The sequence below is a fragment of the Aegilops tauschii genome, chromosome 1, assembly GCF_002575655.3.
Source record: "Aegilops tauschii subsp. strangulata cultivar AL8/78 chromosome 1, Aet v6.0, whole genome shotgun sequence".
NCBI classification, from domain to species: Eukaryota; Viridiplantae; Streptophyta; class Magnoliopsida; order Poales; family Poaceae; genus Aegilops; species Aegilops tauschii.
Window position 1 is genome coordinate 443094469 of NC_053035.3, and position 24601 is coordinate 443119069.

The 24601-nt window shown below is 45.5% G+C and overlaps 2 protein-coding genes across 2 annotated transcripts; one reads left to right on the forward strand and one right to left on the reverse strand.

The window, feature by feature from the left end:
* Positions 1 to 1335: 1335 nt before the first annotated feature.
* Positions 1336 to 6697, forward strand: LOC109747248 (probable alpha,alpha-trehalose-phosphate synthase [UDP-forming] 7). The gene is made up of 3 exons (XM_020306332.3): positions 1336 to 3563; positions 4421 to 4694; positions 5787 to 6697. The coding sequence occupies exons 1-3, from the start codon at positions 1507 to 1509 to the stop codon at positions 6162 to 6164; spliced, it is 2709 nt and encodes a 902-aa protein (XP_020161921.1). The 5' UTR covers positions 1336 to 1506; the 3' UTR covers positions 6165 to 6697.
* Positions 6698 to 7458: 761 nt separating this feature from the next.
* Positions 7459 to 11658, reverse strand: LOC109747252 (gamma-glutamyl hydrolase 1). The gene is made up of 10 exons (XM_020306335.4): positions 11271 to 11658; positions 10655 to 10741; positions 10373 to 10462; positions 9952 to 10046; positions 9396 to 9456; positions 9049 to 9138; positions 8864 to 8926; positions 8517 to 8605; positions 7900 to 7992; positions 7459 to 7797 (listed from the first exon to the last, which is right to left on the reverse strand). The coding sequence occupies exons 1-10, from the start codon at positions 11574 to 11576 to the stop codon at positions 7764 to 7766; spliced, it is 1008 nt and encodes a 335-aa protein (XP_020161924.1). The 5' UTR covers positions 11577 to 11658; the 3' UTR covers positions 7459 to 7763.
* Between the last annotated feature and the right edge of the window lie 12943 nt (positions 11659 to 24601).

The window sequence follows — 24601 nt, forward strand, 5'->3', positions numbered from 1 at the left end:
TATCGAATGATGATTCTAATGGTTGATTTGGTATTGTGCATGTTATTAACTTTTACACATATAAACTTGGTCAAATGTTACAAAGTTTGACTTGAGACAAAGCGACGAAGGGGCACTAGTGCATCACTACGATAATACTTCCTCCGTTCCGATTTACTCGTCGAGGTTTTAGTTTAAATTTGAACTAAAACCACGACGAATAAATCAGAATGAAGGGAGTACTTACTTTGTCCTAAAATAAATGACTCAACTTTGTACAAACAATTATACAACCCATGAAGGCCAACAATATGCGGCCCCAGCCCCACTGATCCTCACCTGGAGATTCCATCGTCAAAAGCTTGACCAGTACGTACAACAACTTGCCTTAAGCTACATGGCCAACTGGCTATACTATATCATCAGATATTCCTAAACCAAATTGCACCACTGGATTGAAGTTGAACCTACCTAGAGGCAACGGCAAAGGGCACGTTATCCGAATAAAAATCAAGGGATATGCTATGCTGGTCAGACTATCATCACGAGTTGGGTGGCCAGTGCGCCTGCCTCACGCTTAATTAGCCACTAAGATTGCTTGTCCTTTTTTCCTCGAAAGACAGAGCTAGAAGACACTGCTCGTCTGTTCGCTAGCTGTTTGTTAGCTGGTTGTCTGTCGCGCGAATTAAATAGGCATATCCTTCGCGCGATGCTCCTCGTGGCGTCCGTCTCGATGGATGACCGTCTGCCTACCTGGAAGGAGCATCCGAGGGCGACGTGGCCACGGACGGTCACAGTCACGGCCTCGCCGACATGCCGCGCGTGCCACGGGTGGCCCATGTGGCGCCATGTCACCGGGAGCGGCGATGCTGGCCACCTCACCGCGGATCAAATTCGTGGACAGAGTTGCGCCTAGTCACGGACACATCTGCAGCGTCGCCATCACGTCGACGCGGCGGTGCGGCTGCCGGACGCGTGTCCCGGGCCACCGCGTTTGGGCTATCGCTGTCGCTCGCTTGCGGGAACGGGAAGGGGGACCGGGACGTCTCATGAAAGCGCCGGACCAAAGGGCCTGGGGAATTCTTTATCCACAAACTGTTGCCCCCGGCTGATCTCGTCCGTCAACCGCGTGCGCGGAGCCATCGCGTGCGTCCGTTCGGGTGGGCCCCAGGGTCGTCAGGTGGCAGCGTGACGCCAGCTGGAGCCGGTGGGGCACGCACCACCTTATCCTCTTTTCTCCGCCGCGTGGTCTGCCCCTGTGGGCAGGGTCCACTGCACCGGCGGGTGGCAGGAAAGGAAGGGCCCATCGGTCGGTGAGGGGTGGACCAGGAGGCAGGTGCCGTGCGCCGGGTGCAGCAAGGGGGGGATATACTGTGTGCTCGTCTTCTTCGTCGCCCCACTTCGCCTCCCCCATTCCCCCGAACTCCAAAACGCCGGATCGGGTCAAAGGCGCGGGCGGACCTAGGGTTTGGATAAAACACTCGCCATTCCGCGGATCCGGCGGGGATCGGTCCGGGGGATTCAGCCATGATGTCGAGGTCCTACACCAACCTGCTCGACCTCGCGGCGGGGAACTTCGCGGCGCTCGGCCCGGCCGGCGGCGGGAGGCGCCGGTCGGGGTCGTTCGCGCCGAGGCGGATGCCGCGGGTCATGACGGTGCCCGGCACGCTGTCGGAGCTGGACGACGAGGACGACGAGCGGGCCGCCACCAGCAGCGTCGCCTCCGATGTGCCCTCCTCCGCCATCTGCGAGCGCCTCATCGTCGTCGCCAACCAGCTCCCCGTCGTCGCGCGCCGCCGCCCCGACGGCCGCGGCTGGGTCTTCTCCTGGGACGACGACTCGCTCCTCCTCCGCCTCCGCGACGGCGTCCCCGACGAGATGGAGGTGCTCTTCATCGGCACCCTCCGCGCCGACGTGCCCGCCGCCGAGCAGGACGAGGTCTCGCAGACCCTCATCGACGGCTTCCGCTGCGCCCCCGTCTTCCTCCCCGCCGACCTCTACGATCGATTTTACCAGAACTTCTGCAAGGGCTACCTCTGGCCGCTCTTCCATTACATGCTCCCCTTCGCCGCCGCCCAATCTCCCAATGAGAGCGGTGCATCTGCCGGTGGTCGGTTCGAGCGCGCCTCATGGGAGGCCTACGTCCTCGCCAACAAGCACTTCTTCGAGAAGATTGTTGAGGTCATCAACCCGGAGGACGACTATGTTTGGGTCCATGATTACCACCTCATGGCGCTGCCCACCTTCCTCCGCCGCCGCTTCAATCGCCTCCGCATCGGATTCTTCCTCCACAGCCCATTCCCCTCATCAGAGATATACCGATCCCTCCCTGTCAGAGAGGAGATCCTCAGGACTATGCTCAACTGTGATCTCATTGGATTCCACACATTCGATTATGCCAGGCACTTTCTGTCTTGCTGTAGTAGGATGCTCGGGATAGAGTACCAGTCAAAGCGTGGATATATTGGTCTGGATTACTATGGCCGCACTGTTGGGATCAAGATCATGCCAGTGGGAATCCATATGGGTCAATTGCAGTCAGTGCTGCGATTACCTGAAATGCAGCAGAAGGTTGCTGAGCTGCGGCAGCAATTTGAGGGCATGACTGTGTTGCTTGGTGTGGATGACACGGATATCTTTAAAGGCATCAATCTGAAGCTTCTTGCATTTGAGTATATGTTGAAGACACATCCTAAGTGGCGGGGTAGGGCTGTGTTAGTACAGATTGCTAACCCAGCACGTGGGAAGGGAAAGGATATCGAGTCCATTCGGGCTGAGATTCAGGATAGTTGTGAGAGGATTAACAGGGAGTTTGGCCAGTCCGGGTACAGCCCAATTGTTCTCATTGACCGGAATGTCCCAAGTGTGGAGAAGCTTGCATATTATACGGTCGCTGAGTGTGTCGTGGTGACGGCTGTGAGGGATGGGATGAATTTGACCCCATATGAGTACATTGTCTGTCGACAGGGCATTCCTAGCTCTGAGTCTGCACCTGAGGTGAGTGGGCCACGCAAGAGCATGCTAGTTGTCTCGGAATTTATTGGGTGCTCACCTTCACTGAGTGGTGCCATTCGTATTAACCCATGGAATGTTGAATCAACGGCGGAGTCACTAAATGAGGCCATATCAATGTCAGAGCGTGACAAGGAGCTGAGGCACGAAAAACATTACCGCTATGTAAGCACACATGACGTTGCATATTGGTCAAGGAGCTTTATCCAGGACCTGGAGAGGGCTTGCAAGGATCATTTCAGGAAGCCATGTTGGGGCATTGGATTGGGATTTGGATTCAGGGTGGTGGCACTAGACCCAAATTTCTCAAAGCTTAGTTTTGATTCAATTATAATGTCTTATGGGAGATCAAAGAGTAGAGCTATATTTCTTGACTATGATGGTACATTGGTGCCACAGGCTTCTCTCTACCAGAAACCGAGTGAAGAATTAGTAACCATCATTAATACCCTATGCTCGGATAAGAACAACATCGTCTTTATTGTCAGTGGAAGAAGCAAGAATAGCTTGGGATCAATGTTCTCCTCATGTCCAATTCTAGGCATCGCGGCAGAGCATGGTTATTTCTTAAGGTACAATTTTTTATTACCACTGTTGTACATTTTGCTTCAGATTAACAGTGAAGTCTGTACTTTATTCAGACATAATAGGAATAGGAGTCAAGGTCAACTGCAGATGCAAAGGTCTCAGTGTTTTCTGCTTCATCGAGCAAATAACAATCTAGTTTACTTTTGTTGGTTTTTCTTGTATCAATAGGAAATTCTTCATTTGTTCCTTGTCAGGCACTCAGGCTACTACACGCACCAGTTGTTTGTTTGGTACTCCCTCCATGAAATTAGGGCGTCAAGTGGGAGAATAACACAGTGCTCGACAAAATACCCCTCCCTCAGATCTGCTTTACCGATTCACATTAATTACCTGTCACTGCATGCACATAGCACGATTGGCTAAGGCTGCGCATTCTGCTCCTCCGTAGCATTCACACTCTAGGATTGGCCAGTGTGAGGTCCATATTAAACGGATGCTAGTTATCGAGGCGCGTGGAGCGAATATTTTGCGGCGCTTTTCAAGGGTAAATCTGGGAAAATAAACTGCATGAGATTCTCTCCTTAATTGCTGCGCTCAGAATTGTATGCCCTCCTTTGGCGATTGGAGGGAGTACTTAACTGTAATGACCAACTAGCGGAGTCAGTAATTAGGACTTGTAGGATCATACACCTTATGTTCATTAAACTCATGTACCAGGTTCTGCTTTTACTTCAACATGGCATGCACACGTCATAAGATGTTTGTTCATGTTTCTTGGCTGCCCATTTCTGTTTAGTGTTTTTATTGCCTGGGGAGAATGGAGATCACTGCAGACTGTTCATGATTTTTGGAATCACTAGAGAATTAAATAGATGATGAAACACTATGTTTCCATATGTAGGTGGACCAGAGATGAAGAATGGCAAACCAGTACCCAGTCCCCAGATATTGGATGGATGCAAATGGCTGAGCCAGTGATGAATCTTTATACAGAAGCAACTGATGGATCCTACATTGAAACCAAAGAAACTGCGTTGGTGTGGCACCATAGGGATGCTGACCAAGGCTTTGCATCTTCTCAGGCAAAGGAGATGCTTGATCACCTGGAAAGTGTACTAGCAAATGAAGCAGTCTCAGTCAAGAGCGGCCAGTTCATTGTTGAAGTCAAACCTCAGGTTCGCCATTACCATTTCTTGCATTCCATTAGATGAGCTCACCAATTTTTGTGCCATCCATAGAGAGTATATGCGCACATGATTTTTCCCTTCACTTATATCTGTATGAGATACCCTATGACTTGCTCTGCATTTAGCTGGTGCCCCTATCTGAGGTTCGCATAATACTTCTGTGCCAATCACACAAGCCATTTTGTTTCTTGTACATTACTTCAGGTTAATGTGATTAGCACTATGGTGTGCTCCCTCCGTCAGGGTTTAAAAGGCCAGTGGGCCTCGATCGCATGCCCGTAATTCTAAGTCAGCTTGTAATCAGTTCCCTGCTTTTTCGCTGGGTTTGGCTGGCGCTACGTCCGCTGATTCGGTGAATTAATTAGCCAGAGGAGCCGCGTCACATGCAAGCGTGAGGGGCGAGGCTGCATGCAGAATTTAATTAGTTACGTTTGCGTAATTGACGCAACGACAAATGCATGCCTGATTTAAAAGTTCCTTCCTCTATCCCATTGGTGCATGTGGCCAGCATTGCACGAGGAATTAAATCTTTTCTGTAACTGGTGCCGAGTTAATTTTGCATTGGTCTCAATCTCAGCGTTTTGGCCGATGGTCCTTTTAAACCCAGAAGGATGAAGTAGTCACTAGGCTTTTTGTAGATTTAACAGGGCGGTGATTATGCTTTTTCTATATTTATTACCTTCACAATTTTACCCTATTGTGAATGCCTTTCAGTTTTACGTTTGGTAAGGAGTATATTGCTTAAAAAGCAATTTGTGATTTGTATTCAAAATTTATTCTATTTATGTGGCCTTGCTTGCTTCACCATATCTACTTAATACTTACCAGCTTTCAACAATATAAAATGTCCTTGTTTAGTTGTTTACATGAGTACTGTCATACACAGTGCATGCATCATATTGCATCCACCACTTCTTTCCCTCTTTAGATGCTTTAATTTTTTCAAAAATGTCATTCGATCAGAAATATGGAAATTAACCACAATGGTTTTACTAAATTATTTCAGGTTTTTATTTTTTCTGATCTTTGCGCTGCTGCTGAATTTCCATTAATTCGCTTGGTTGTCTCTTTGTACTGCAGGGTGTTAGCAAAGGTCTTATAGCTGAGAAGATACTTGCATCAATGAAGGAGAAAGGTCAACAGGCAGATTTTGTTTTATGCATTGGTGATGATAGATCCGATGAGGATATGTTTGAAAATATTGCGGATGCCATGAAAAAGGGCATTGTTGCTCCAAAAACACCTCTGTTTGCATGTACTGTGGGGCAGAAACCGAGCAAAGCCAAGTTCTACCTGGACGATACATATGAAGTAGTCAGTATGCTGAGTGCACTAGCAGAAGTTTCAGAACCAGACCCAACGGCAGGCTTGACAGATGACCTGGCTACATCAGTCTCCTCGTTAGACATCGGTGATGAACAAATACAGTTCAGTAATACAAGGATAGAAGGATCTTAGCCTGGAACTGAATCTGCATACAATGATGCTTTGACTCACTAAAACTATTTTCTTTGATCTGAAGCGGTGGAGCAGTGGGCAAATGACCCACAGCAGGGCAAAAACTATCTTACAGGTCACAATCATTAATTTCTTGGACTCATGATTCATTGTAGAGAAGAAAATGTGTTTCTCCTGGTGGACAAGGAGTTATATAGTCTGAAGCTGCAAGGAGAGGGGTTACAATCTGGTAGCTACAATAGCCTCGTTCCTCAGTCGGTTACTGCATTTCAATGGGTTGGCTGCAAGAAGACTCATATGTGCATAGCTGATCTTTCATGCTCCCATGTTTCTCTTCTGTTCTCTGTGATATGGAGAATATTAGTGTTAAACCTGCGAAAGGACAACTGGTGCACCTTGTCTGTCGGCTTGATTAACAAAAAGATTGTCTAGTCAAGAAACCTAGTTTTTCTTTTCTTGTAATGTTGCGCAGGTGTCTTGACTATCAAGGATGAGATTCAAATGATAATTTGACAGCGTTATGTGCACCCTTATATCTGGCTATATTTTACCTTAGTTTGCTATATCTATAATTCATAATGCCATGAACTTACAGTAGTTAGTATTGCTGATTATCACCTAAAAAAATAGCACGCTATAGCGTTTGAGAGGAGCCACTGCTATGCTATGCCAATTTCGTCGCCATGTCCATGTCCGCTATCAGCGCTATAGCATGCTAAATTGCGCTAAATCACTTAGCTTTTAACGTCGCTATTTCTTAGACTGCTGAAACTCAGGCCCATTTGTTTTCCACAGTACAAATTGAGACACCGATTGACTAAAATAACTCACAAAGCTGCTGCTACCTTTTTCCTAGCTGATGATACTTGACACTCGCTTGGTATTAGTTTTTGCTTATAAATGTTTTGCCCGAATGAGCCAGCACAGCGCAGGGAGATTTCTTTTCATTTTCAAGTGCAGCACAGGGAGATTGACATAAACCTATTTTCCGTCCATCATCATTAGAACTTGGCGCGATTATTATCATTAGCTTACCCCAACTCTTAAGGCTGATGATAATAATAAGGTCTCCCAGTTGTGTTTTTACTGTTCCCCTAAAAAAAATCGTGTTTTACTGATTATTCATCACGAGTCTGGGAAAGAATAGATTCCACTTGTGTGGTGCTACTCTGCTAGAAAGATTCAAGGAGTAGTACTGTAACAGTTAGGAAGAGGATGCTCTTATTTTTATTCCGAAAATGGCAAACGTCACAACTACCGACGCTCCTCCTGAACGCTGATACTGACAACCAAGTTTGCAAATGATCTGTACTACTGAACTGAGCATCAGCCAATGGCGAACGTACGGACTACTGTTATAATACTACAAGATGAACAACACCTCGAAGGAGGATGCTCTTATTCACTCCGAAAACCGAAACACTACAGCTACTGACGCTGCTCCTCCTGAACTCTGATACCGGCAATCAAGGTTACAAATGATCTACACCACTGAACCGAAGGTCTCATCAGTACAATAATACAAACACATGGTACACAACACTGTACATGCACAGTACAGTAAGAGAAGAACCGCGGCTACAAGCGTCGGCTCCAGCCTCAGGAGAAGAGGTACACCAACTCGAAGGATTTCCTGCAAGGCAAGGCACATGCTCATTTACTTAGCGGCTGAATGGAGAAACATATGGTGCAGTAAGTATGCAGTTACGATACAGGGCCAACAGAGGTGGCTTACGAGGTTTTCCCGGAAAATGTAGGGATGTAGTTGTAGATCAGGTTGTCCAGCACCTTGTCGGCAGGCGGCCTGTTTGGCGACTTGCGGGCTTGGCTGTTTCACGACAGAGCGAAGAAGGGTGAGATAAACACGCTGTTCTTACCTTTTTTCACGAGCCGTTGCTTTGCAGTAGGAAAGTATGGAATTCATGCATTGGAGGAACACAACGGTGCAAGATACCAGTTTTCTTTTCCCTTAGGCTGCGTGCGTTTTGAGCGTTGATGTTTTATTAATAACTATGTCCCCTTTAGGGGGTTGTGATGGGCAACAAGCTGTGAACTCGCTTCATTTATTTGAAATGCAACTGGGCACAAAGCTGTGAACTCGCTTCATTTCTTTGAAATGCAACCGGGCACAGAGCCTTATTCACAAACAAGTTGCCCAACAGGAGCCATACAAACGTACACAAGGCCTATACCTGCTTAGTAGGGAAACTAGGGCACCATAAAATGATTTTGAACAGGTAATCCGCCATTCCGTGCAGTATGGTTTTCATCACAGAATGAGGGCATGGTCAACACGGATGTGAATAAGCAGATGATGTGTTGCTTATAACTAATAAAGAGAGTATTACAAACCTGATAAAGTAGTTGGCAAAATTTTGTGTCACTTGTACTGCATCCTCGCTGTGTGGAATCATTGGTTTACGCCATTCGAAAATGGCTTTCTGCAGCAAGTGAACAAGCTAATTATAGTCTGACCTCTGAATATATTACGTTTGCCTAAGTGATCTGGTCAGATGAAGAAATATCACGGCCTGAATAGTTTAAAGACAAACATTTTGATAGCAGCCTAGTAATATGTAGGCCTAAAAAATGCCAAACAAGGATAAATGGGATGAAAAAATGTGCACAGGCATGCGAACAGATTAGTGGAATACAGACTTTAATTTCAAAAACAACCAGCAGCACTACAGTCAGCATACCTCAGGGTGCCACTGAGTGCAAGTGATTGGATATTTCTGTGCTTCAACGGTTGAGACGTAAACCTGATTTGCCAAAGGAAAGGAAATTAGTTTGCTGTTTCTTTAAACATTGATTTAGCACTACCTCTGAATTAGGCTGGTTGAGTCCAAATCAGTTAAGTACTAGGAAAAAGATGACATTGTACCTCACCATTTTCATCAGGGGATATAGTCAGAATCTTGAAGAAACTTGATAACGCGTCATTCTCTCGCAATCTCTTTGGAGATATACCATACTTTGACCAGTTAAGAAAATAAACCATGTTAGGGAAAACAAGGAGATAAAGATAGTTATTCTGCAATCTCCATAAAAAGTTGCTGTTTTAAATTGACAGTCATGATTTGGTTGAACCAAGTATATCATGTCAATGTTAATATTGAGTGAAGGTCAAAGATAAAATGTGATGAGTACCCAGGATTCTTCTTCTAATACAAAACGACACGCATCCAATGCGTGTTCAAGGAGAAAAGGAGCACCAAGGATTCTACTTACTTTGTGATTTTGCATGACAAGACAACTGGTGCTGAGTTTCTTGATGAGATCAGGATGAAATCTGCGAATTTGGATCACTTCTATTAGACAGGTATACAAGGGATATTAGAAGCCAAGCCACAAAGAGTCAATAGAAGACGGTATTTGTGCCATAAAAAAGTACGGAGCGACAAGGTTATATCTTAGATAAATGGATAACATCAAGCGTAGTGCCTGTGGTTCAGGGGACATCTAAAATCTAACCAACTGCATAGTTGACATCAATTTAATTCATTTTTGCTATTTCAAGTTTGATGAAGCTGGCGTAGACTGTAATGGAGTGTACTGTAAACTGTTAGCTTAATTGCATCTTCTCTGTAATGAAAACCTAACATACATAATCTTTTCGTATAGGACGGGACAAGAAACATGGTCGTTGCAAGTGCCCATGCAGACTTTCAGTTGATAGAGGAAAATGAGAAAGCTGCACAAGTTTAGTACCAATACAATTTTCTCCCGCAAATAAAAGATGACCATGCAGTACCTACACCTTTCAAATATATATTAGAATCCCTACCTTTCAAATACTGATCCCTGAAGTGAAGAATAATTGGGGAACTGGAGAGTTGATGCTTGATCTGAGGCGTGGAATGACTCCAAAATATTATTGTCCTAATACCAATATAGAGAAAAGAGCCAGTTGTCAGTTTGTAGATACAAAACACAAACTTGGTATGGAACACACTAAGTGTCTATATGTTCTGTTCAGGGAACAGAACAGTGCAGCCGACCAGCCGGTTCTTCACTGCATCACATGTGGCAAGAGCAAATGTATACTTTTAAATTCTAACACATCATTTTTCTTCAAGCAGATATCTCAATTTGAGGCTGTCCTAATATTATAAGAAATTCAAATTATTTTTGTACTTTAGCAACTAAATTTGCATGTTGACGTCGATAATTTTTGTTCATTCTCTTAGAAAAAAAAGAGAAATTACCTTGCTCACAATCATGCTTACAAGCTCAAAGCCAAGACACTGTGCAAACAATGGAAATGGAACTCCTGCATCATTCTTGTCCAAGACATACTACAGAAGAATAAACGAAGAAAGTGAGAATTATCCAGTAATGTTTGGTCCCATTCTGTGTGAGCTAGGACCAATAGTATGATGTTACCATACTGAGATGAGATGTAGTATGTTCTTAATAATGGAAGCAACTACAGAGTAGAAGTGAATAACATGTCTGAAACACACAGAAGCTGCCAAATAGATAGGTACCTGAAACACTTTCTTAATCGTCTCAAAATATGGACCCCTCTTCACTGATCCACCAGTAAACAGCACGCCGTTCACCAAACTGAGTTTCTGCAGTAGAAGGGACACAGGCAAAACTATCAGAAATTACCGCCCAAGAGATAAGATGCAGGTATTACTGAGCAAGCAGGGGGCTACCAAGTAACTAACAGGTGATCTATTGCCCTGAGATCAAATGACTGCAGAACACGAACAATATTTATAGTAGTCAGAGACATGATAGGTTAACTGTTTCATCCAGATCTTTTTTTAAACATGTTTCATCTTGATCTGAAACAGATGAACAGTAACATAAGCTAGTCAGACACTGAGTGATCAAGTCACGATCCGCCTTGCTATTTGATTTGTCATTCCTATGTAAACATGTACTTTGAATGTGGAGAAATTCTAAATAATCAGAACTACGAATGTTCCGTTTCTGCACTGTTAGAAAATGATTTTAACTGGTACATAGTACATAGTTAGTTGACTATCAAGAATTTTGGTTTGACTTCCAAAGAACTGGGAGTTGTCAGATAGAACTACACGCACATTTAAGCAGACGAAGGGGGAGAGAGGGAGGGGATCTGGAGGCACGGACCTCGAGGAGGCGCTCGTCGGGCTCGTTGTAGATGAGCGGGATGACGCGGGCGCCGCCGGCCTCGACGAACTTGACGTAGGAGGCGCCGATGTAGGAGGTGGAGGTGCCGTTGTCGATCCTCCCGGCCGCGCCGTCGCCCGGGTGCGTGACGATGCCGATCACGGGGCGGTCGTAGACGGCCGGGTCCGCCGGCGCGGCGCAGGCCCCGGCGCGCGGCAGCCGGATGACGCCCGGCGCCGCCGACGAGGAGGGGGCGAGGAGGGCGAGCAGGAGGAGGAGGGGGAGCAGGTGCCGGGGAGAAGCCATGTGGAGCTGTGGACAATTGGACTGTGCCGGCTGGGAGTAGGGTCGCTTCAAGCAGGTCGCTTTTGTTATCGCCTCGTGGCTGGACTCGAGAGGAGGATTATTGAATAATAATAGGAACATGTGATGTTAAAAATTAAATAAATAGGAGCATGTGGTTCGCGCGGTGATCTGGAAAATGGATCTGCTGGGAGGAGGTGGCGGAACGTGCAAACGTCACGTGTTTCCGAAAATAACAACTGCTTCGCGTAAGAGCATCTCCAGCCGTTCGGCCCCCGAAGGAGCCGAAAACAAACCGTCTAGGGGCAAACCGGTGCTAGATTGACGCGTGGGGCGACTCCGTTCTCAGTTGTCGGCTCACAGGTCGCCGCCAATATGGCGCAGGCTCGGCGATAACATGAACTCGGCGAAATTTCATTGACATATGTACAAACAAGATAAAAAAACATGCAAATTATGCCTACTACTACGCCACACTACGCCTAGCCACTGCGCCCGCGTCCACCTCCCGCCATCTACATGCCGAGAAGCCTGTAGAAATTGGTGTAGTCGTCGCGCGCCTCGCCGGTGCCGCCGCCGTCCCTGCTGCACCCCTGGCCAAGGTCGCCGACGCGCGGTGGGGCGCTGGACGGCCCGGCCTCGTCCTCCTCGTCGCTGTCGAGGACGATGACGCCGTCCTCCTCGCGCCCGCGGCGCCGGGCCTGGAGCTCCTTGTACGCCCGGCACTGGCGGCTCACCTGCTCGCGGACGTAGTCCTCCTTCACCCATTTATGGCGGCCTCGTCGTCGGGGGCCACCATGTCGACGTGCTCCGGCTTCACGGGGAGCAGGCCCGGCTCGGGCTTCGGCCGAACCAGGCGGAGGGAGCGCGGGGAGGGGCGGGCACCCTCGTTGATGACGAGGGCGCCGCTGCGGGTGCGACGCCGGAGCGGCGTCTCCTCCGGCTCTGGCTTGACGGGGCGGAACACCGGCGAGCCGAAGGAGAGCGAGTCGGAGCCCGACGACGAGAACGTCCCCGGCTCCATTCGCTGCGGCGTCCAGGAGCTGCCACAGCGGCGAGAGAAGGACGACCGCGGCGGGTACTCGAGGCGCGACACGTTGCCGGTCTCGGTGTGGTCGAGGATGGCCTCGAGGGTGCGGCCTGTCGGCGGCGTTGAGGCAGCCGCGGGGGATGACGCTGTTGGCGGAGGCGATCTGTTCCTCGCGGCGGCGCGCGAAGTACATGGACCACATCGTGTGGCTGTCGGCGGCATACCTCGGCTCGTCCCGCTGCTCCGGCGGTAGGGACGAGCGGATGCGGGCGATCTCGGCCCGCCGTGCCGCCCCTTCGGGCACATGTGGCACCGGGACGCCGCCGGCGCTCAGCCTCCACGCCCCCGGCACCCGCATGTCTGAGGGCGCCGGATACGGCCTCGTAGAGGAGGCGCGCCTCCGGCTCTTGGAGATGGCGGCGGGCGAAGCCGTTCTCCACCGCGCCGTCGCCTGGAAACCTCTCGGCCATTTGCTCGTCGGCGGGAAGGGGGAGAGTGTTGCTTTGTGCGCCGGAGAGGGGGCAATGTGAGCTGTGGCGTCCACCGGCGGGGAGGTCGCCTTTTATAACCGCAGCGGGGCGGCGAGAGGCTGCTTGCCGGGCGACGCGTGGCGGGAGAGGGTGGGACGCGCATCGCGGCGCCTTCACTGCGCCGCCCGTGAGGCATCAATGAAGGTTGACCGGCGCGGCAGCCTTCGCATTGATTCCCGCGGGAACCGAGGCGATGAGGACGACGAAGCGGCGTCTCGCTGACTCGGCGGGCCCATCCTCGTTCGCGCCAAAATCGCTCGCCCCGGCGCCCCCCAGCGCGCCGGGTTCGTCCTGGGCCCGTCGACGCCAGTTTCGGCCCAAACCGGCGAAAAACGGGCTCCTGGGGGCGCGACTGGGCCGATTTTTGGGCGTCGGCGCGAAAAAATCGCCTGGAGGAGCCTGTTGGGGCGCGGCTGGAGATGCTCTTAGCACTTGCAGTAGTTGGACTAGTGGCAAGATGCCAAGATCCACATCTCGTCATGTGCAAGATATGTGTTGAGCAAGAGCATCTGGGACCCCAACCTCACTCAAGCGCCCAGACAATGACCGGTCAAGAAACCCGACTCAGACGGATGTCTTAAAGCATGTCCAGCCGTTCGGTTCCTCGGGGCTTGAAATAAGAGCATCTCGCACCCCAAACCCCACTCAAACGCCAGGATGCCCGGTCAGTGACCGGTCAAGAAAACCCGATCCAGATAGATGTCTCAAACAGGTCTCAAACGCTCAGGCTGACTGGCACCCTTCATATTCAGCCTAAATATTGGGTTGATATGGGGAGGCTCAGACGCGACCGAGCGCATCCACCATGTCAGGCTCACGATGGGGTCTCATAGGGAATTGCCTGGAAACCCGGCGGTCCTACGGACGTATCCTCGGTGGGGTTGAGAACGCCGCGTGGCACCGCTTCGGCTCGCTGCCCGAGGCCAAATCTGGTTATTTAAGCCGACATGCGTCCTCCAACCCTAGCCACATTCACCTCCTCGCTCTCCGTGTCACCAGCCCGAGCCAATCCACCTCTCTCCCGCTCCGCCGCTCTTCCCACACCGTCCGGCTTCGGCATGGCCCGACAAAAGAAGATGATGTATGCCATGCTCACGCCGGAGCACCGGTTTCAAATTGAGGAGGAGATCCGGGCGAGGCGCGTCGCCCGCATCGCAGTTGGCCACCCTCCGTACTCACCGGAACCGGAGGAGAAGGAAGAGGAGCAGTAGCCGGCTCCGATGGAGATGGCGGATCCAGGGGAGGACGAGGCGGAGCAACCGGCTCCCATGTACAATTTCTAAAATCTTAAAAAGGCCCATGAATAAAATGGCAGGAGGTGGTTCTAAAGTTTAGTCTTACTCCAAAAGTTAGGAGGTGTGAGACCTCTTTATTTAGTTTGTTCTCCCCACTCCACTGTGTGATGGATTGACGACAGAACATGAATACCACACAAGAGAAATAGATGGGCATGGAAGGTAGAGCGACCTCAAAATCTTTGCACCCTCACACCTTGGTTGAGTGAGATTCGTCATCTGCAACATTTATTGGCGTCATGGAGGAATTCTGAAGACATACTCTTAAACTAGTGGAACCAGCAAAGACATGCAACATTTCTTTTATGGAAATTAGCTGATCATCCATAATTTGCACAACTGAGAGGGTATTATCCCCAGTTTTTAATTATGATCATTTTGTGAATCCAAATTCGTGAACATTTTTAATTCATTTTTAAATCATGAACATTTTCTAGATTTGCAAACCATTTAAAAAATTTATGAACATTTATTACAAATTTGCAAACATTTTTTGGAATTGTGACCAAATTTTTGAATCTCGCACGATTTTTTTTAATTGACAAGCATTTTTTGAATTTTAGGAACAAGTTTTGAACGTACAATTTTGTAGTTTTGATGACCATATTTTGAATTCATGATTTTTCTGAAGAGACATTTTTTTTGATTTGGGACAAATTTTGAATTTTACGAATATTTATTCAAAATACATGAATTATTTGAGCAATTTTTTTTCAAATTCATGATTTTTTTGGATACATGAAGTTTTTCCAAAATCATTATTTTTTTATTTCTCGAACATTTATTACACATTTGCAAATATTTTTTGAAATCATGAACAAAATTTAGAAACTCGTACACATTTTTTGAATTGAAAAGCATTTTTTAAATTTTAGGAACAAATTTTCAACGTACAATTTTTTAGTTTTGATGACCATATTTTGAATTCATGATTTGTTTGAAGAGATGTTTTCTTATTAGGGATTGTTTTTGAATTTTACGAATATTTATTCAAAATTCGTGAATTATTTGAGAAACAGTTTTCTCAAATTCATGATTTTTTTAATACACAATTTTTTTCAAAACTATAACTTTTTGATTTGTCGAACATTTGTTTCAAATTCGTGAACATTTTTGGATCTGCGCACATTTGAAGATTCTCGACTATTTTTTGATTTCATGAACATTTTATGATTTCTTGATTTTTTTCTAAAGATTCACAAGTTTTTTTAATTCAGTATTTTTTTGTTTTCCCGAATTAATTTAAATAAGATAAAGGAAAATCAGAAAGGGAAAAACGACATGAAAAAAATAGTGGGCGTCCTGCCATGCAGATGGGCGGTGGGAAAAGAGTCATCGTGCAGCCCCTCGCTCACCAGGCGCGACCTTGGCCGGCCCATGTTGGGGGCGCGGCTCCCTTTTATTTTTTATTGATTTTTTTTGTTTTTTTGCTTCTGCAAAAAAGTTCAGCCTTTCAGAAAATACATAGAATTAAAAAAAACTGTGCACTAACGCATAAAAAAAGTTCACGAATTCAGAAAAGATGTTCATAATTTCTACGATTTTTTTAAATTGTAATGATTTTTTAATGTTTTGATTAACAAAATTGGAATATTGGATGCACATGTGTTGAATTTTGATGAACATTTTTGTATTTTCTGAGCAAAATTTAAATTGAACGCACATTTTTTTTGAGTTTTATGAACACATTTTAAATTCGAGAACATGTTTAGTAATTGATGGATTTTTTAAAACAATCATGAACATTCCGAATATGATGAACATTTTTATCTCCATGAACACGTTTGAATTTTTTGAAATTATTTTGAATCCGAGAACAGTTTATAACTCAATGAACATTTTTGAAAAAATCATTATTTTTTGAACAAGATGGAAAGTTTTTTGATTTGGATGTTTTTTAATTCGATGCACAAATTTGGAATTTCAAAAAATGTTCACTGATTTGAAACAATGTTCGAATTTCTGAAAATGCACTTGAATTTGGGAACAAAAAAAGGAAAAATAAAATAAAAAATAAAATAAAAGACGAAAATGAATAGAGAAGGAAAAAAAAAGAGAAAGATAACTCTGGAAAAAGAAAAACCTGAACCTTCCCAATACCGGAAACGAGCAAGATTGGCCGGCCCAAATGTTTTGGAGCAGGAAGCGTGGGTTGCGCGTGCGGTCGCTACGCAGCGTCCCGTGCGGCAAATAGGATATGTCCTGCAGTATTCTACTTCCTCTGTCACAAAATATAAGAACGTTTTTGACACTACACTCATGTCAAAAATGTTCTTATATTATAGGACGGAGAGAGTATTTTTTAGATGAGCAATCCGTATACCAAAATCACTGTCGCAACCTGAGAGTTTTTCTTTTTTCGTAGATTCGTTTATTCAAAACGTTTTATCTTTTAAATCATGCGTCCAAATCTCGAACCGTTTTCATCATTGGATTCCTCGCGTTGAGATCTTCAAAACTAAATCCCATATTGATACGTTTTGACGAACTTTTTTTTCACGAAAAAACCGAATCGGGAGCACGGTTTTTTTTCCTTTCTGAAAGAGGCACGCCCGTGCCTCTCGCGAAATCACAACCGTGCCTCTTGTGGAAGAAAAACCGTGACTCTCGTGAAAGAAAAAAAACGCGTTTTTTTTCGTTTCCGAAGGCACGGCCGTGACTCGCGAAAGCACAACCGTGCCTCTCGCGAAAGCAAAACCGTGACACTCGCGAAAGAAAAAAAAGAAAAGACGCGTATTTTTTCCCTTTTCGAGTGGCACGGCCGTGACTCTCGCGAAAGCACAACCGTGCCTCTCGCGGAAGCAAAACCGTGACTCTCGCGAAAGAAAAAAAAGAAAACGCGTTTTGTTTTTCCCTTTCCGAGAGGCACGGCCGTGACTCTCGCAAAAGCGCAACCGTGCCTCTCGCGAAAGCACAACCATGACTCTCGCGAAAGAAAAAAAATAGAAAACGCGTTTTTTTTTCGTTTCTGAAAGGCACGGCCATAACTCTCATTAAAGCACAACTGTGCCTCACGCGGAAGAAAAACCGTGCCTTTCGCGAAAGAAAAAAAAAGAAAACGCGTTTTTTTCGCGCAAATTTTCTTTTGGTCAAAAAGCTAAGGAAGACTGGGGGAAAACCAAAACGTCGAAAAAACCCGAAAAAAATCGTTTAGAAAGCCGAAAATGCGTGCGGAAAAATAAAAAAACAAAATCCGAAGGGAGCGTCCAGAGCGCGACACGTGACGAATGGCTGAGAGCGCGCCAAGTGGCACTGATCGTTGCGAGGCTCTCGAAGGAGCGCTTGTTAACTAGTTGCTCTCTCAGTATTCTTGTGTGTGTCTCTGGGTCGGTTAGCCAAATGGGCTTTCATAAAAGACTTTTTTTTGAAACTATGATGATTTTTATAGCAAATTCGGAAACTATACACCCTAATGCAAAAAAATCAAAAGTATCACCCTGTCGGCCTCCTGTTGGCCGAAGAGGGACTTTTCGGCCAACCGCTGGCCAAAAAGGACTTTTCGGCCAACAGTTGGCCAAAGAGTCCCTCTTCGGCCAACACCGGCTCTACTGTTTTAGAAAATTCATATCAATTAGGATTTTTAGTATTTTAATTTGATTCTTTTTGCATTAGATTATAAATTTTATGAAGTTTCTGTAGATATCAAGTTTGACTAGATTTGAAAGTTTGAATTTGAATTTTTATGAATTTGCTCAAATCACTAGATTGCCTATAGGAGTATTCTTTTTAGATGGTTCTTTTTGCTACTAGTTCTTTGTGACTTTGTTTATCAGTAGTAATTAATTGGTGAATTTTAGGATTATTTAAAATTAGGTTTTCATGAAAACAGTTCTGTTTTAGTGTTTTATAGGTTTTGTGCTATTTCTTTTAATTTTAATTGCTTTAAATTGTTTTCTTTATTTTTTTGACATATTCTTTTAGTTTCTGTTAAGTTATTAGTAGATATTTTATTTGTAGTATTTTTTGTATTTTATTCTTTTATCCTCCATTTTCTTTCCCGTCGTTCTTTCCCTCCATTTTCTGCCGCTATTTTCTTTGCCGCCATTTTCTCCCGCCATTCTCTCCCGCCATTCTTTGCCTCCATTTTCTCCTGCCATTTACTTTCCCGTCATTTTACTTGCCGCCATTCTCTCCCTCCATTTTCTCCCGCCATTTTATTTCCTGCCATTCTCTCCCGCCATTTTCTTTCCCGCTATTTTCTTTCCCGCCATTCTCTCCCGTCATCTTCTTTCCCGCCATCTTCTTTCCCGCCATCTTCACTTCTCAACTTATAAAACGAGCCTCATGTTGTCCACGACCGTAGATAACATCGTCTGACACGGTTTGTGTCTCCTGCGTCGGTGCTGCTGGTAGAGTGTGAAACACTGTCTGAGAGAAGTCATAAGTGTTTGCAGCTTCGTCATCATCATCGGAGAGTGTTTCACACTTATGACTTCTCTCACACAGTGTTTCACACTCCACATGAAGGCATCATAGTCATCCTCCGTCGATGCAACACTCCTTAGTGTGGCGGGAGAGAATGGCGGGAAAGAAAATGGCGGCAAAGAAGATGGCGGGAAAGAAAATGGAGGGAAAAAGATTGCGGAAAAGTATTTTTTTTCATGTATAAAATGGCAATGGTTGTACAGGATTTATAAGGAACTTTTAAATATAAACTCCTATAAAGCTCAAAACAAGTTTTCTAGTAGGATAAAAGAAATAAAATACAAAAAAATACTACAAATAAAATAGCTACTGATAACTAAACAGAAACAAAAAGAATATGTCAAAAAAACTAAAGAAAGCAATTTAAAGCAATTAAAATTAGAAGAAATGGCATAAAACCTATAAAACACTAAAACAGAACTGTTTTCATAAAAGCCTAATTTTAAATAATTATAAAATTCGCCAATTAATTACTACTGATAAACAAAGTCACAAAGAACCAGTAGCAAAAAGAATCATCTGAAAAAATACTCCTAGCTCAAATTATAGGCAATCTAGTGATTTGAGCAAATTCATGAAAATTCAAATTCAAACTTTCAAATCTAGTCAAACTTGATATCTACAGAAACTTCATAAAATCTCTAATCTAATTCAAAAAGAATCAAATTAAAATACTAAAAATCCTAATTGATATGAATTTTCTAAAACAGTAGAGCAGGTGTTGGCTGAAGAGGGACCCTTTTTGGCCAACGGTTGGCCGAAAAGTCTCTCTTCGGCCAACATGAGGCCGACAGGGTGATACTTTTGATTTTTCTGCATTAGGGAGTATAGTTTCCGAATTTGCTATAAAAACCATCATAGTTTCAAAAAAAACTGCATAAAAGTCCCATGAACCACATATCTCTTGTTTTCTCTTCTGGAGTAGCGACTCTTTAGGACAATTGGTCCAAGTTAAAAATACCTGTGGTTGAGTTCCGAATTGACAGCACATCAAATGGTTGAAACAGATCGAAATCACTAGTTTAGGAGTACTCGTTGCAAAGATCACTCTCCAGGGTGCGACAAGTGGCGCACATGCAGCGCGCCACTTGTCGCAACCTGGGAGTTTCCCCTTTTTCGTAGATCCATTTATTCAAAACATTTTATCTCTCAAACCGTGCGTCCAAATCTCAAGCCGTTTTCACCGTTAGATTCCTCGCGTCGAGATCTTCAAAACTAGATCCAATCTTAATAGGTTTTGACGAACTTCTTTTCACGAAAAAAACCGGCCGAAAAAACCCGGATGAAAAAACCGAACCGGGAGCACGGGTTTTTTTCCTTTCCGAAAGAGGCACGCCCGTGCCTCTCACGAAATCACAACTGTGCCTCTCGCGGAAGCAAAAACCATGACTCTCGCGGAAGAAAAAAAAAAGAGAAAACGCGAATTTTTTTTCGTTTCCGAGGAGGCACGGCCGTGACTCTCGCGAAAGGAAAAAAATAGAAAACGTGTTTTTTCCTTTTCCGAGAGGCACGGCCGTGACTCTCGCGAAAGGAAAAAAATAGAAAACGCGTTTTTTTCCGTTTCCGAGAGGCACGACCGTGACTCGCGAAAACACAACCGTGCCTTTCACGGAAGCAAAACCGTGACTCTCGTGAAAGGAAAAAACAGAAAACATGTTTTTTTTCCGTTTCCGAGAGGCACGGCTGTGACTCTCGCGAAAGCAAAACCGTGCCTCTCGCGAAAGCAAAACCGTGACTCTTTTGAAAGGGAAAAAAGGAAAATGTGTTTTTTCGCGCAATTTTTTTGGGGTAAAAAAGCTAAGAAAGACCGATGGAAAACCAAAACGTCAAAAGAACCCGGAAAAAACCAGTTTAAATAGCCGAAAACGCGTGCGGAAAAATAAAATAAAAACAAAATCCGGAGGGAGCGCCCATAGCGCGACACGCGGCAAATGGTTGAGAGCGCGCCAAGTGACGCTGATCGTTGCGAGGCTCCCGAAGGAGCGCTCGTTAACTAGTGGCTCCCGAAACAGACTAGGTAACTAGTTAAAAACTATCAACGTGACATCAGCGCCACTGTAGCACTTTAAACGCGTCGCGGCCAACATTGCTTTTTCACATGCCCAAAAACGGGCGCCCAAAAAAACATGTAGTGCAAATTATGGAGCACGCGCGGTCCGGTAGCCAACATTTGCAGCGTACGGTGGCGCTTTTAAGCGCGTGCGTTAAATTCTTTTGCGCGCGCACTATTTTGCAGCATCTGTTGGAGCGTCCCCGGCATTCAAAAAGAACGGTTTTTAACGCGCGGAGTAGTTTTTGGGCGCCTATTGGAGATGCTCTAAGTGATTGTTTTTTTTGAGATGACTCTAAGTGATTGGTGTTCTTGTGTATATCCCCATGTGGGTTAGCCAAATGGACTTGCATAAAAAGCCCAGGAACCACAGATCTTTTTCTTTTTCTGATGTAGTTGCCCTCTAGGACAATTGGCCCAAGTAAAAAAAGAACCAGCGGTTGGAGGTCCGAATTGACAGCATATCCAACGGCTCAGATAGGCGAAGTCACTAGAGAGGGGCAGTCTGTCAACGTGATTGGGCTGGGATTAGCTTCAGTTTTACTGTCTAAAAAAATGAAGGATGATTATTTATAGCATCTCCAATAGTGGTTCAAATTTTGGCGGTCCGAAATCGGAGATGTAAAATTTGAACCGCCAAAAAGTGCATTTTGGAGCTCCAAAAAACGCTCAACTCCAACAATGGTCCAAATTGATGGTCCAAAAGAGCAACTCCAATAGATGGTCCAAACCAAAGATGTAAAAATCTGAAAACGGCCGCGCGGCTGCTACCAGCCACTGTTCAGCCGCGGTTTTGCATTAAAATAGCATCAAAAAATTGAAAATAAAGTGCATCATCATCATAGTTTCAATCAAAAGTGCATCACCATCATAGTATCAAATCCCTCTACTAAAAAAGCATCGTGTCAATCAAAGTTTTTCGCCCTAGAAATTGAAATGCACATGAATATTACTCATGCGGGTCATCAACACCACCGGCGTTGTGAACCGTGGTACAATCATCATCTTCATCACCTTCTTTGTCGACGTTCTCAACAAGCGGTGAAGTCTCATTGCCGTGAGCACCACCGGAAGCATCTTCATTGCGTCCCATACCGGTCATGTTGCCGACGAAGCCAACTCCAACGCCACTCATGTTGCCGCCATAGCCACCTCCCAAGCCACCCATCATGTTGCCGCCAAAGCCACCTCCCATGCCGCCAAAGCCACCTTCCATGTTGCCACCGAAGCCACCTCCCATGTTTCCGCCGAATGCACCATTCATGGAACCTCAAATCATGTTCATGTAACCACCCATGGCACCTCCCATGTCTCCTCCCATGCCTCCTCCCATGCCTCCTCCCATGGCACCTCCCATGCCTCCTCCCATGCCTCCTCCCATCATCATTTGCCTCATGAGCATTTGCTTCTTCATGAGCATTTCATCGCGACAAAGTTCAACATATGCCTTTGCCTTGGCATCAAGAGTTGATGTGTCCATAAACATAAACTTGGGTGTCCTCTCCCCAACCATCTTCATCTAGTCGGCCGCGGCCTTCTTCTCCTCTAGGTCCACCTTCCTCTCCTCGGTCGCCGCCCTCTTCTCCTCGGCCGCCGCCCTTCGCCGCTCGGCCTCACTCCTCTCCTCTATTTCCTTGAGCTTCAAGATTCTATTCTCTTCGGCATACTCTTTCCTCGCCATGACAATGGCATCAAATCCTTCCTTGAGATCATTGTCTCCGGCCCTGGTTCCCTTCGCTTTCTTGTTTCCATCGGGCCTATAAGATTTTGTCGCAGAGTGAGGAGTGGGGCTCGTCTCCTCAATGGCGACATCTTCTTCATCCTCAAGCACCACACTCTTCTTCTTCGACGATTCAAAAGTCTCTCTAGTTTTCCACTTCTCCTCATCCTTGAGCTCTTTGTAGCAATGATGAAAAGTGAAAGCTTTTCCTTTCCTTTTCTTCTTCTCGCCTTTCATGTTCCTCTCTCGAAACAATCCTTGTGCAATCATTTTACAATGAAACAAGAAACACATCATCATCAACATGTGGAACAAAGAGGAAGTATTTGACAAAGCATGCACGAAGAGGAAATATTTACCAAGTCACTATCACCGCAACCACTTGGGTTCATGCGAGCAACGTTTGACAAGCAACCGGCCCACTTTTGGCATTCGGCGTTGATGGTGGACCAACGTTGGCGTAGAGAGTCGCTTGAACGGAAGTGACCACTTGTGTTGCGCTCATCGAAGTACTCCTTGATGCGTTGCCAATAGGTGTTCACCGTTTGGTCGCTTCCAACGCTTGCATCTTGAGAGATTTTCTTCCAAGCAGTGCATATCAACACATCCTCCGCGGTGGTATAATTTCCACTTCTTCCCTTGACAACAAAGCCCTCATCGTCCACATCAAGATTGTCATCATCATATTGGGTTTCATATTCTTGTGACGCATACATGTAATCATCATTTGCCACATTTATCGCGTGCATGAGAGCTTCATCATCAAGACTACAATTGGACGCACAAACAATCAAGAACACATACAATTTGAAACAACAAACGAGAGCACGACCGAAAAATTTATACCTTTGCTACATTTCATCGAACATGTTGGAGGCAAGGTTGAAGTGGGGGAGAGGAAAACGAGAGGCAAATGGCAAATAATGTAATGCGGGGGGTAAGGGTTTGTGATGGGTACTTGGTATGTTGACTTTTGCGTAGACTCCCCGGCAACGGCGCCAGAAATCCTTCTTGCTACCTCTTGAGCACTGCGTTGGTTTTCCCTTGAAGAGGAAAGGGTGATACAGTAAAGTAGCGTAAGTATTTCCCTCAGTTTTTGAGAACCAAGGTATCAATCCAGTAGGAGGCCACGCACGAGTCCCTCGCACCTACACAAACAAATAAATCCTCGCAACCAACGCAATAAAGGGGTTGTCAATCCCTTCACGGTCACTTACGAGAGTGAGATCTGATAAGATAATATTTTTGGTATTTTTATGATAAAGATGCAAAGTAAAATAAAAGGCAATAAAATAGCTAAGTGTTGAAAGATTAATATGATGGAAAATAGACCCGGGGGCCATAGGTTTCACTAGTGGCTTCTCTCAAGAGCATAAGTATTACGGTGGGTGAACAAATTACTGTTGAGCAATTGACAGAATTGAGCATAGTTATGAGAATATCTAGGTATGATCATGTATATAGGCATCACGTCTGAGACAAGTAGACCGACTCCTACCTGCATCTACTACTATTACTCCACACATCGACCGCTATCCAGCATGCATCTAGAGTATTAAGTTCATAAGAACAGAGTAACGCTTTAAGCAAGACGACATGATGTAGAGGGATAAACTCATGCAATATGATATAAACCCCATCTTGTTATCCTCGATGGCAACAATACAATACATGCCTTGCTGCCCCTACTGTCACTGGGAAAGGACACCGCAAGATTGAACCCAAAGCTAAGCACTTCTCCCATTGCAAGAGAGATCAATCTAGTAGGCCAAACCAAACTGATAATTCAAAGAGACTTGCAAAGATAACCAATCATACATAAAAGAATTCAGAGAAGATTCAAATATTGCTCATAGATAAACTTGATCATAAACCCACAATTCATCGGTCTCAACAAACACACCGCAAAACAAGATTACATCGAATAGATCTCCACAAGAGAGGGGGAGAACATTGTATTGAGATCCAAAAAGAGAGA